Here is a 14,551-nt window from a genome sequence, read left to right on the forward strand (position 1 = left end):
AGGATGAGTACATAAGTGAATTGATTAAACAATGTGTCGTTTGTTAGTGCCCCTTAATGCACCACCCCAGTTGGCTGTGACTTACAAGTGGATGGTAGTTGACCGTGTTCTAGTCCGGTAGCGCTTCCCCCACCCCTTACTTTGTACACCATGCAGTAGTGTTAACAGATGTTAGCTTCTCAGCCAAGTGGACTCCTCTTGGGGGCTTGCAGCCGGGCGGGTCCCGGGAGGGTAGCTCTGTGAGGGGTCGCTTGTGGGAATGGTTCACTGTCCTGCGTTGGCTCGAGACCGCTTGGCTTAGAATAAGTGATGTCCTGTTCAGTGAAGTTCAATCCTGAAGGGTCCTTGTATTTGTGGTCTTGTAACTGATCTTGAATTGCTGATGTTCTAATTGGCGCCTCATTGCAGTGTCTACTTCGCCAGAGGTGCACCTGGCTGCCATGGGGATGCCCTACTTGGAACACATTAGCCCCCACAATCAGTGTGCCCTCGATGGCATAGCATACTGCATACATATGTCAAGGTCCCAGTTAGCGGAAATATAGACTTAAGTTATGGATGAGCAGTTTTAAAATGAAATAAATGCCTGTGTATTCCCTTTCAAAATTAAGGTCGTTTTAAAAGCATACCATGAATAAGTGATGGGGAATCTGTTTCTCGCGCTTCTCCGAATCCAGTGAAGAGGGAGAGTGTTCTTTACCTCCGAATTAATGGACTATGAAATGTGTTGATCTACGGCCAGAAGCGACATGTTTCAGCCTGATTAGCGCTTTCCGTGGAGCCGGCGCGCTTCCGTTTGCTAACAGCGATATCTCTTTACCCTAAGTGGCTCTCTTTCACTCTCGCCGCTGCAATTCTGCGGGATCGGATGACTCTCTAATGGGCCCCGACAGCCTGCGACGATGGGTGCAGAGGGAATTGTGGCTCAATTTTGAGCCAAGCTGCCCTCCCTGGGCCTGCTCGCCTCCGCTCCCAGCATGAACAGGATCCGCGCGCTGCGGCTCGTGCTCATCTCGCATTATGCTGCCTCCCGAGGTCTTCGGAAAGACGAGGCGCCCTAATTGGACCCGCATCCAGGGCGTATAAACAGACCCAGTCTGCCCTTTATCGGAGATACTGCAACGAGAGCTCTAATTTGCAACAAATCTTCGCCTAATCGAAAAGCCATTAATAAAATTTGCGTTTAAGATGTTACGAATTGTAGTTAAAGGTGATGTTTACACAGTGTTGGTTGTTAATAGCAATATGGAATGAATTGTGCAAATGTGCTCTTTGTAGGGCGCGCAGAACTGTTGCTAATAACGCTGTTGCTTGGGGCTTCCCTTCTATACAGGTCGGAAGAGTGTACCCACAGGCTGTTTATTTCCCCATCAGGACGCTTTACTTGACTCTGAAGATAGAGCAGCGGGAGCGCTACAAGAGTGGTATGGGCTTTTGATCTGCTTAAACGTGGATTTCTGCTTTTCAAATGTACCATCTTTTATTTGCTTCTGCTCAAATCGTAAATAATTGGTGGATGTAATGCAGACCTGAATAAACACACTCACAACTGACAATCAGAACAAGCATTGGAAATGCAATAGGTCTCGCAGCATTAGAGTTAGTGCTTTTAGAATTGTTTATGGGTTTTTTTGTAAATCTTTAGCATTTTTGTTTCCTGTAGCCAATGCTAAAGAATTAAAAAAAAAAAAAAAAGCCATAAACATTTCTAAAAGCTCTAACTCAAATGCTCCGAGACCTATTGCACTGTGTGAGGGTGAGGGGTTGAGGGTGAGTGAGGGTGAGGGTGGGTGAGGGTGAGTGAGGGGTTGAGGGTGAGTGAGGTTGAGGGTGAGTGTGAGTGAGGGTGAGGGTGAGTGAGGTATTGAGGGTGAGTGAGGGTAGAGTGTGAGAGAGGGTGAGGGTGAGTGAGTGTGAGGTGTTGAGGGTGAGTGAGGGTGAGGCGTTGAGGGTGAGTGAGGGTGAGTGTGGGTGAGGGTAAATAAGCAACTGCAAGATGACCAGTACACCTTGCATACACATAAGAGAATTTGGAACACGGTCGAGGAACTAAATGTGCCCGTTCATCAACACTTGCGAGAGGCACGTCTTGAAAGGGTGGTTTAAAAAAAATCCCAAGCGCTGTATTATTTCTACCAAAAAGAGAGGAGGCATACGCAGGAACACATCACATATATATTTGTTAGTAAGATAGCTCAGTGGACTACTGCATCCACTGCAGAGATCTCCAATAGTCTAAAAGGTGTACGAATCCCGGCAGGCCCGCTATTCTTTACGTCCTTCTAATCAAGCATATATTGCCAATCATGCTCTCCAGGGCGCACACGTATGTACAGCCACACCCCCTCCAGCTGGCAACCCATATTGTTACACGCAGTCAGAGCCGCGCGTTCGCGTCAAGGCGATATGTAAAGGCCAGGGGGTCTTACAACCTGCCATTTGCTTCAACATACCCGTATTCTGTTTACTAACGTCAGAGGAGTATGACATCACAGACACACGGTACAGTGGCCAACATTAGAGCATGTTTTGTTGTTAAAAGGCCAGCGGGGCTTCTTAATCAGTATTCAGCATCTTTGGCACAGGTATTACAGGTCTGGTAGGTCTGATCATGTCACTTTGCAGCATTTACGAGTTGAGCTGGGGGATGGGGCGGAGCGGGTAAAAAAAAAAAAAGACGGAGGGAAAGCAGATAAGGGGAGGGGGGAGGAGAAATGCGGCGGGAAGGGGAGGGGGCGGAGGGGTTAGGTTCTAAGGATTCAGAGTGGACTGCATAGGTTTGCATGCGGACTGCTAAGAAAAGTCTGTTGATGCAGAAAGGACAACAAAGCCGTGGGCAGTGTACTATGAGTAATAGGCAGGTAGGGATACAGAAAGGACTATAGCTTTTGAGACTCCGAGGAATGGGCTGGGATGAATGCATAACAGAATATTAGAATCTTAGACCGGGCTGTGACAACAGTGCAGAAGGGGCTTTTCAGCCTAGCAAATGAGGCGCGAGGTATTGGCGGCTATGCATACTGAAAGGATACTTTAGCCAAGTGCATGAGAGTATGAGGAATAATGTGTTTGCGAAGCAGAATTATATGCAGTCTTAGGCAGGCGACTCGGTTTCATAAGTCTTTGTAGCTGAATATATATATATATAATATAATATATATAATATATTTATCAAAGCTTCCCGGTAAAAACAAATGTATAGCAGCACAAGTGATCAGCCTGGTGCCTATCGAGCACCGCTTGGAAGCAATCTATGTAACAGACTAACTGATTATGATAGTAATAGGGTAAAAACAAGCTACACGTGCTTCCTGAAAATAGTAACATAACATGCACTACTCGTATAACTCTCACCACTTACTGCATTTGGTCTAATAGTGTGTGTTTTTACCTTATAATCAAAGGTACTTGTTTTATCAGACTTGGAAAGATGATAAACGTGTCGTGATTTGAACCTGTGCCCTGCAGGTTACTCACCCCAGCAGCAAGTGTTACAATCAACTAATCTATCTTACCTATCAGTGCCTGGATACCCTTGCTGGTTATTAGCCACGCTCTAAAAAATCACATAACATCAGCGATGTTCACAAACTCTTCTGTTCCGGGGCTGTGAGTTGAGGGGGATGCAATTCGAGATAAACAAGGCAACGTTAGAAGCCAGAGGAAGAAAACAGGTCTGGTAGGTCTGATCATGTCACTTTGCAGCATTTACGAGTTGAGCTGGGGGATGGGGCGAGCGGGTAAAAAAAAAAAGACGGAGGGAAAGCAGATAAGGGGAGGGGGGAGGAGAAATGCGACACGGCGGGAAGGGGAGGGGGCGGAGCGGGTAAAATAAACAAATGAGACGGAGGGAAGAGAGGGGAGGGGGGAGGAGAAATGCGACACGGCGGGAAGGGGAGGGGGCGGAGCGGGTAAAACAAGACGGACGTGCACGCGCTTTTAAGCTCAATGCGCATGCGCATTGAGCTTAAAAGTCACGGGCACTGCAAGGAATCGCCACGATTCCTTGCAAGTTGGGGAAAGAGTGGATAAGTCCCAATACTCTCGCTTGCTCGATGCGCATGCGCATAGACAGGCGAGACCTAAAAACCTCACAAGTTTGGCTCAACTTTAGAAGGCCTTAGCTAGGTGGGCACTTGTTTTTTTCATATGACCTTTAGTTCGCTCGTGTGTTGTTTGCTTTAGTATAGGCCCAGCCACCATTTCCATGACCTTATACCACATTTTCTCTATGGATGCCCTTTTGAGCGCGTTTGAGAAGTCAGTGAGTCTAATTGGAGTAACGATTGACAGTCTCTGTTGATTTGTTGGTGTTTGGTTGCATGTGGCTAGGAGAGTTTTTAAATATTTTGAGCCCGTTAGTGTGAAAGAAAAAATGGTTCGGTCGAGGAAGATCTTAGTTCTTTTTGGATTGTGGGTGATTGTTTTCTGAAGACTATTCCATTTTCACTTGATCCCACAGGTGAGACTTTAGACTTTCTATTACTTGGCCGGAGTGTAATGCTTTATTTATGTACATCCCAGAATAGTTTAGTGCTTAAATACACTGTTGTGTAATAAAGGGTATATTGCATTTGAGCTAGGTTTTTCTGCATGTTTCTAGGGTGTGTTAGTGTGGGGTGCGACAGTGTCATTGATGTAACCATATGTTGCAGCTGTATGGCTTTGTTGCCTGTGGTGCACATGTTGGTGATCGGTTTCTGTTTAGTGTTGCTGCCTGAAAATGACCTTTTGAAGGTGAGAATGGAAATATCGTGTGATGTTATTATTGGGTACTGATTGCATTTTAATGCCTGATGAGAATCCAAATGTGGTTATTGTAAATGTGATTGTTGCTTGTGACTGGAGCTATCTTTATGGTATCGATTAGTGTCATTTTTGGGTTTGCATGGTGGGATTGTTGAAAAAAATAGTTATCCTAAAAAAACCAGAGTCTCTTTGTGATGTTAAGTAGCCTGTCGTGGTGGTCCTGTATGAGAAAGGCACCACATAGGCATTTACAGTCTTCTCAGTAACAGATGTTCAAATTCCACTGCTGTCATGTGACCAGGCCCAAGACACAGCATTTTGTTGCCATGCTGAAGAGCTGTGGTTGGGTTGCTTTGCCCAGCTGGGAGTCATTCTTGTATATGGTGTTTTAAATTTGGTGATGTAGATGCCAAAATACTATTAGCCATCCCTATGCTGGATCTCAGCTAATGCACCATGTGGATTGGTGGCATTTGGATGTATACTTTAGGTATGTGGCCAAAACCTGAGGGAAATTATAACTTCATAAAAGAATGGCCACATTCAACCATCATAAGAAAAAGGCAATAAAACTGTAAACTATTCCTAAAATAAAAACACAGCCAGTGGCGTAGGAAGGGGGGTGCGGTGGGTGTGGGCCGCCCCGGGTGTCATCACTGAGGGGAGATGACAAAAATGTGTTTTAAACAAGGATTTTTGCCATTTTATCAAGCCAGGGCTGACGTGTTGTCACTGAGGGGAGTGACAAGATGGCAAAAATATGTTATTAACACACATTTTGCCATTTTCGTGGGTGACAATTGTCATCACTGAGGGGGTGACAAAATGGCTAAAATATGTGTTTTAAACTTATATTTTTGTCATTTTGTCAAGCCGGGGTGACAAGAAACTATCCGCACCGGGTACCACCTGACGCCACTGAACACAGTAGATGTTTACTAAGATCAAGTATGTACTTTAAAACCCTTAACAAAAAATGGATTAAAGTACAATTCTAGAAAGCATTTAAGGCACCACTGAGTAACAAAACAAAGAGGTACGCAGCTGGCTGTGGAGCAGCAATGAAAGGGGTGATGCGATTTTGGACTATAGGCTATATGGGACTCATCCATTTAAATGGTTGGTCATTCCCATAGACTGACGCAACTGGTAACTTTATGATATTAATATTTCATATCTGCTGTTCTAATGCGATAATGAAAGAAAAACATACTTCTCCACTCCATTCTTGCCCTAGAATTGCAACCTTTTTTTGGAGAAAAACTATGAAAGGTACCACATAAATAAAATGGGACATGGGTCACAAATCTGTTCTAAAGGAATCCGCTATCTACATTATCAATTCTTTCTTATCCAATATGCTGTCTACAACCAGAATTATGAGCTGTATCTGTTTCACACTCTGAATACTTTCCTTAGCATAACATATTTCGATTTTAATCTTAGTTATTGAATTATATATTTAAAACCTGTTACAATGTGGGTTTTCACTGATCAATGGTATTAGTGCACTATATTGGCTGTTCAGTGGCAGCAGACTCGCTCATCAGCTGTTGATAGTTTTTATAAGAACACAAGGTGAACGGACTGTTTCACAAGCATGTGTTTTGTAGGGGATTATAGCACAATTAAATGGTGCAGCCAGTGGTCCTTTCGCTGGAATTATAAGGTAGACGCCACAAAAGTTTTATATATTTATATCGAAATAAAGCTTTGATGATGATTAATACAAAAGTTGTGCCAGACCGCTACCTGGGGCTTTCTACATAATAGTGCAGGGTAGTGTTTGGATTGCGATGATCATAAAGACACCTATAGACAGTTGAGAATCTGTTAGCTTACTTTAATCCCATCCAAAAGTCATGTGAATTTATAACAGGGGCATTCTGCAAAGATAGAAGTCATTGGCTTCCTGTTCATTTTACCAAGATTTGATTGTAGCTGCCCACTTGATGTTTATTGGAGCATTTTCGAGGACGACTACTTATCCGAGCATCAGGTCTCAGGAAAGCGTATGAATCTAAGATACCTTGAAAGTTGGGACGAGGCAACGCTTCACCTCGATCAGATGGGTCTGTCTAATGCTCTGAGATGTATTTCAAACTACCATCTTCAACACCTCTTTAGGACTTCATCAGGAGTGAAGTTAGGGCGCAGGAGCAATAGTAGTGTCCTGTGGTGTGTATTTTAGGGCATGATTTGTCCTAGTCACCAATGTATGGCTTGTGGGATGTGCATGAAATGATTGTGCGTCGCCTGCTTACATCATGTGATTATTTTTCTGTTTCTCCCAGACTCAGGCCAGCAGCAGCCCAGCTCGATGGGCGCCCAGTCTCACTCCGCCTCTGACCCGGGGCCCATAAGAGCCACAGCTCCCATGTGGCGCTGCAGCCGCATCATGCACATGCAGCGAGAGCTCCACCCCACTCTGCTGTCCTCTCTCGAAGGCATTGTCGATCAGATGGTCTGGTTTCGCGAGAACTGGCATGAGGAGGTGAGTGCTTTGAAACGGTTGGGGTAAAACCGAATCATCATGAAAAAACTCTAACTGTAAAACTAGTTAAAACCTGTTAAGATAGCTAATTATGTTGATGAGTGCATCTTCCAAACACAAGCATATGATGATTGAGGCTGCATTAACCTTGTGCTTCTTTAATACCAGCGACAGCATCTGTAAATTGTTAAAGTATTGGAAGTCTTGAACCACTACAGAGGACTCATCCAAGTGGCTCTAAGGTGACCTGCTAGTGCTTGACTAAACCCATCAAAACATAAATAAATAGATAATTAACCTCATGTATTCTTTCTCCATGCTAACACTTTATTGCCGATAAGTCCCCAGGCCCGCTCTCTGCACAGATATTACACTCCACTCCTGTGGGGGATTAATTCCAGCAGTTGTGCTGTGCAGCAGCTCAGAGCTGACCTGGAGTGTGAGTGGGAGGGCAGTGCTGAAGTGTGAATGGCTGATCAATAAACCTAATGGGATGCATGAAGCATTTCAGTTTTAAAAAGTACATATTTGATTTCATCTCTTTTGCAGGATAGTGTGCCATATATTTGCTTTTATTTAACATTTTTGTGATATGCTGCTATGAATCTTCCTCCGATATCTGGGAATGGGGAACAGTCTTCCACGACTTTCAAATATTCCAGCAGTCAGGATGACGTGTCCATTCGGGCCGGGGTTGCAGTCTCTGCACATACTCAGCCACTTGTCCTGGTTGCTAGATACTACACAGGTGCCCAGAATAACTCGGCAAAGGGAGGGGGGAGTTTCAAGTACGGTGGGGGAAAACTGCAAAGGAACAGATGATGATTCTTCCCAGCAGACAGCATCAGTTTAGAGGCAGAGTGCCATTGTACCAACATATGTAGATTGTCACGTTGACAAATGTCAAAATCAAGGGAAATCACTGTATTGTGCAAGGTTGCATTATGCACACCATTTTATCTGCACACAGTTTCCTGGACACATACACCAAGCTAATGCAACAAGGCACATTGCATAGCTCACAGTGTGGATAACTAAGAGACCTCAATTATGGGGAGTGCTTGTAGGGTGCCTCCATACCAAGGGTTATTAATAAAAAAAATCCCTGCTCCCCTGGTGCAGTATCATTGTCAGCATGCATGCAGCCATGTAAGCAATGGCATGTGCACCTTTATTTTTACACGTACTGCTGCACTTGTATTTTTTTAATTTAGTTGATGAGTTGTACACTTGTCCTCGTTTGTGAGCAGTGCAGATGTGTCTATAATTTTAATAAGATGGTCCAAATTTTAGGAAGCTGTGCCAAATCGAGAATATGCAAATCTTTTTTTTATGGCACATGCATGATCTCTGGCATGTACTTTTCAGCTTCATATTGCCTCTCATCCAGAGTGTCCTTCACAAGGTCAGGTAACTCAAGGCACAACCATTCTCCTTTCCCTAGACTGTGCTAGACGGTCATAGCACCCCAACTTTCTCCTGAGTCTAAAGCCTCTGGTGCATGTTTCTCTTCAGGTCGATCACCCTGATAAGCATGGCGGGCATTTGCTTCCACATTTGCTCTCCAAATTGAGGCTAATAGTGGATACAATCCCTCATTGTCCCGGGAACAGTAAGTAGAACCATGCAACTGAGCTGAGAACCCTGGGGCTCTCCTTTTCCCTCTAGTTCAGAGTGCAGTGAGGACTCATATCCTTACCCAGCAGGAGGAAAAGTGCTGTACCCCAGTATTAAAACTTTCGATTTCCAAATTTAGGGGGTCCACTGTGCACATATGAACCCATAGACATTTTTCTTAAAAAGTGCTCGAGTGGATTTTGCAGCTTGATACCCTTTTAAATCCATGCATTCCAATAAATGAATGAAATTATTTTCATGTTGTACCGACCAGGAGGAGGATCATTTCCCCATGGATTCTACGGGTTTGGAATTTCTTGCTATGTCTGTCAAAAGGAGGACCTTACCTTGGGACTGTAAAAGAATGCTTTACCATTTAAGATTTCTGTTCCCTGAAACAGTCAGGACCTTTGCTTCTTTTCAACCATCATATACAAAACTGTATAATTGAGGCCTCTAATTATTCCTCTTGTCCCGCTAGGGTCAAGACCCCTTCCTCATAACTCCGAAGCCACTCTACCACTATCTCGGCTTTTACACCAAAGTGTTACAGAAAACAGTGGTGCACACTGTATGCTATAAATCTAGCAGTAAGGGCCTCCATTGACAAGAGTCACTCACTGGAAAAGACATCTTCAGAAGGCTTGCATCCCTCCTAACTGGAACTTTATTCATAGATCTAAGACGCAAGGAGATCTGGGCTTCAGCCATGCATCAATCTTGTTACTTTTCACTAAAATGCTCTCTCTTGCACCACACACCTCCTTGTCCCCAAACGTTTGGATCTAAGCACTGGAATGACTACAAAACAATGAGGTTGATGTTGGTGAGAGACCCTTGCATACACCGCTTTGTTTTCCTTACTAGCCAGTAAGTTACTTCGGATCTTTCCTCCCCCCCAAAAAAAAGAATGAATGCACCTTTCATGTTTAGTAGCGCATCTCCCACTTCTAAGCACCTTCTTGCTCTGAATCATGCTTGTTTTTCATTTGTGCTAGGGCTTCACACCACACAGGAGAAGGATAGATGGTTCCCCAGGTGAAACCCTTCCCATTACATTGAACCCAATAGTGTGCTAGTAAATAGCCCGTTGTTGGCAACATGGTGATAATGAAACAATAGTAATTTCGAACATATGTAGGTTGTAATTGAAATAATATATAATGCTCTGTCTGTGGTTATATACTTCAAAACTTTATACCCATTGAGATGAAACTGGTAGTGATTTGCAGTTATAAATCATATGTCTCTTTATGTGCTAGGTCCTCCGGCAACTGCAGCAGGGGCTAGCAAAATGCTACTCCGTGGCGTTTGAAAAAAGCGGAACAGTTTCTGATGCGAAAATCACTCCTCACACCTTGAACTTTGTGAAAAAGTTGGTTAGCACTTTTGGAGTGGGCTTGGAAAATGTGTCTAACGTGTCCACTATGTTCTCAAGTGCTGCTTCAGAGTCTCTGGCAAGGAGAGCACAGGCTACAGCCCAGGATCCAGTTTTCCAGAAACTAAAAGGCCAATTTACAACTGGTGAGCAAATTATTGCGGAAGTTCCTTGTTTGCAATTCCTTCTTCATATTTTCCAGACATGTTGTTTTACATCAGATGTAGTAGTTGGAATACATTGTGTAGTCTTACAGTTTTAAGGCGGTAATTTGTATGACCTGCAATGAGTGTGAATATAAGTTCTTGCTTCCCCTTGTATACTATGCTGGTCAATAGCATCAATGTGAATGCACATCTTTTGTTGCAACTCAATATGTTAACCCATAAGAAAATAGTATTTTAATGTATTTGATTTACTGATTCCTTTTCTCTTTGAGTGAATTTGTTATGCTCCCTTTATACATAGACATTCATTCATTTTTGTTCTTTGGTGAGTATCTGATTGAGTCACTTCTTTCTTGGCTTTGTGTCTCATTGTATCATTTGGGACCCTGATTTTTGCCCTCTCTGGCTATACTCTCTAAAAAAACAAAGGTTAATGTGCTGTTATAATTTGGTGTTGAAATGAAAACTAACGTTGAAAAATCACTGAGATTCACCTGTTCTAGTTTGCTGAGCTAACTATAACTTGCTCCTCCGCCATTCACTGCATATTCTCCAGTGTTGAATCTTCCATAGATTAGCATGCTTGAATCTTCTCCGTCATCATGGTGGGAGTCCCACGGTAACCATAATATAAGCAGTGTTAAAGCATTAGTGTTAAACTCCATTGAAAACATCAGACATTGGTAGCCAAATCACATTATTTCAAGACATCCAAACTTAACCAATCAGAGCAAAGACCCTGAAGCACTCATCCCCTGCAGAGCCACCATTGCTCAGATTTCTTACCCCACATAATGTGTTTAGGAGTCTCCCAGAGGTCTGCTCCGTCACGGTGTTTCAGATCTCAGTGTTTGACCTGACAGCTCTCCAAATGACTTTCCAAACTCCAGGCAACCTTGTAAGTCCTGTGGGAAATCAAGACTCTTGGTTTGCAGGGCATTGTGGGTAAGAAATCACCATGGACTCTTCTCGGAGAAGCCACCGAAAAAAGTGGTGCACTTTTCGTGGATCCAGGCAACATCTGAGGTACAGTTTGGTGGTATTATTTCCTAATTTGACCATGCCGGAGTGATCCAAAAAGAGGTTTTTCAGGCTTTGTAAGTTGAATCTTAAAGCCAAAGCCTGTTCCAGAAAATCTGTGAGATATTCTTAAGCCTGTAGGTACAATAAAGTATCCACTGGTGGTTATCTGGTAATGTGCCCATGTAATATTGTTACAATACAGTGCTAAAGGCTCATTCTGTGTACGAAGGACCTTTAAAAGGTGCGGATGTTAGTTTCCAGACCTTTGTGAAATATTTTGAAGCATTGCAGATTGTAGGTGTAGAGGTGGTTTATCTCACACTGGTGTTGTAAGTATTTCTCTAATGTTGTATGCCATTTTGCCCATCTCAGAATTATGTGTAGGGTATTTTACTGAACTAAGGAGAGTTGTCCAGAGGGTCTGGCAGAAGGTGTCTTTTCTGTGGCAAATGTATGCTTGTCAACCGCATGACTTAATATTGTGGACCATGTGAAAGTCCTTAACTGGGTAATCCCATTAAAGTGAATAGAAATTTTAGCAGCCAACTATAGGGTCACGTTAACCTTTTTATTCTAATCGGTAAGTTTCTATTTTTCTAATATATACCTATGGGTAGATCATAGTAATACCCAACTATAACATCACTTTAATTTTTTTTTTTTTTTAAGGGTTTTGATTGTGTTTAGCCAACACTGGTCATGTACTGTGGCCAGCACCTCTTGGACGCTCAACCCATTTAAAAAAGTTTTTTACGGTAACACTATACTCCTGCGGTACCCTCCGCTCAAGCTTTGCCCTCGTAGTACTGCTGTACCATGCAGGCTTCCCCCAGGAACTAAATCTCAATGTCTTCACTCCAACCCCACCAACCCCTCCAGACAGGGATTTTAAATGGCTGGGTGTCAGGGACAGGAAGAGTTTTGCTTCAGGCAGTCTATGGCGAGTGCCACTTGCCTGCTAGACATGCACATTCCTTGTGGAAATTTGGAAATTGGCAGTTGAATGATTCCTGTGTTTTGCACTGTTTCGAGTACAGCGGGAACCCTTTCTACAGTTCAGGGTTACTTGGCTGCCCTGTTACCTTTCCTCTTTCTCCATGCTCAGCCATCATTATTTGACTATTAAAGGGTTCCCTTTTCTCTTTTCCTCCCACTCAGGTTATTGCTCACAAGTGGGATTTGATTATTATACTTCTTTAAATCTTTATTTCGGCAAAAATAGCCATAAAAGACACATGATTATACATACACGAATTAAAAGAATTTGAATTCCAATTAACAATTCATAAAAAACATGCATAAGCTTTTTCCTTAAAAAGGGTCACCAAAAATATTCCATTTAGCACGATTCAATTTAGCAGCAGAAATGCACACAGAGTATACCTCTTTGGAGAATCTATCATAACTTTTCAAAGCATTTGACCCAATTTTTTTCGAATAAAGAAAACTGAAGTTAAAAACCTGCTAATACTGAACACGATGAACTGATCAGAATTTGTTTTAACAATCCTATATGCAATATGACAACTTCTAGTTCCTAGGAGAGCACACATAGGTTTTAACCATTTTTTCCGTGCTTTTGTGTAAGCATTACATGCGAAGAGCATGTGAATTTCATTCTCCAAACAGGAAGCAGAGCACATAGGACATATTCTGCTATTGTCAGTTGTACATTCAGCATTTTTCTTTGACCATCGTTCAAGGTTAGAAGTTAACATAAGAGTCCCGTATCTGAATTTCAGGTAAAGGGTCTTAGCCACAAAAGGCTCGATTTCGTCCAGAAATGTTTCGAAACAAGGTTCAACTTTAAACATTAAAAATTCATTAGTTAAAGTACCAATTCTACTCTCATATACAACCTTGTTATTCATGTAGGACCAAAAAACTCTCTTCACCATGGTTTTTGCAGATGGTGGCAGGTTCTCCGGGTGTTCCCAAAAGGAATGCAACCCCAGCAGTCTGAACCATTTTTGTATGTGCCCATACCATGGGATGGAATTAAAAGTGTCGAGGTTTAGTACCTCTTGAAGACAGTTCCTATAGTCCAACAATTCTGGGGTGGACCAAACTCTAATCCAGAACATCAAGGGTCTTAGAATTGTAAAATGATCAGTTTGTTTAAAATTTAGGTCAAATTGGAGGGGGATTAGGGGGGTGCTAGTAGGAACTCTTACAATAGATCTCATGAATTTATTATCCAATCCTTGGAAACACTCTCTGGCCCAGGGACCCCATATTTCAGCCCCGTATAGAGTGGCAGATTGGATTTTAAATTTGAAGAGTTCGAGAGCAGGTGTTGCACTCTTGCTTACACTGGCATTCAATTTACTCATAATGGGTTTTACATTTTGAGCATATACCATCCTACTCTTCTCAAGTTGGGCCTTCCATGTTAACTTTGAGTCAATTACCACCCCCAAGTAAGAAAAGTTATCAACGACCCCAAGAGTTTGTCCATTAAGAGTTAAAATCCCTCTATCTGGTCTGCTAGGATTTAATGCCATGCATTTAGTTTTGTTAGTGTTTATTTCCAGGCCTTTTTTTTCACAGTAACCACTGAATGAGTTTAAGAGTATCTGGAGGCCCCTCTTAGTCTGGGAGATGAGGATGGTATCATCTGCGAAGAGCAACGCAGGTACTCTCTCTCCATTCAGCTGAGGTGAATCGTTGTTACAGGCATTTAAGTGCTCTGGAACATCATTAACAAATATGGAAAATAGAGTGGGGGCCAGGACACAACCCTGACGAACTCCGCGCTCGATTGGAATATCGCGGGACTGTTCGCCATTTGGTCCCCATCTAATGTTGGCATGGTTTCTAGCATGTAACTCAATTATCTGGCTTAACAGGCACCCTGGCATCCCGGCTTTGTTTAAGGAACTCCAGAGCAATTTTCTAGGAACAAGATCAAATGCAGCTCTAAGGTCAACAAACGCTACATACAAATGACCCTTCCTAATATGTACGTACTTCCAGTAAATACAACAAAATCTGAAGACCTGGTCTAGTGTACTGGTCTTAGACCTAAAGCCTGCCTGAAATTTAGTGAATATTTTTGACTCCTCCAGCCAATCGTTCATTCTAAATAATAAGTGTTTGGCATAGAGTTTCTGCAGGGTGTCC

General features: G+C 42.8%; 1 protein-coding gene across 2 annotated transcripts in view; it reads left to right on the plus strand.

Moving 5' to 3' along the window:
* TRRAP (transformation/transcription domain associated protein) overlaps positions 1 to 14,551 on the plus strand; it is a 737,638-nt gene that overhangs the window by 672,066 nt on the left and 51,021 nt on the right. For both annotated transcript variants that reach the window (XM_086940544.1, XM_086940545.1), the window contains 3 exons: positions 1,334 to 1,424; positions 7,044 to 7,243; positions 10,123 to 10,384. In XM_086940544.1, the coding sequence (XP_086796670.1) occupies positions 1,334 to 1,424; positions 7,044 to 7,243; positions 10,123 to 10,384 (553 nt within the window). The remainder of the gene's footprint in view (positions 1 to 1,333; positions 1,425 to 7,043; positions 7,244 to 10,122; positions 10,385 to 14,551) is intronic.

This window comes from Lissotriton vulgaris, chromosome 10, assembly GCF_964263255.1.
Source record: "Lissotriton vulgaris chromosome 10, aLisVul1.2, whole genome shotgun sequence".
NCBI classification, from domain to species: domain Eukaryota; kingdom Metazoa; phylum Chordata; class Amphibia; order Caudata; family Salamandridae; genus Lissotriton; species Lissotriton vulgaris.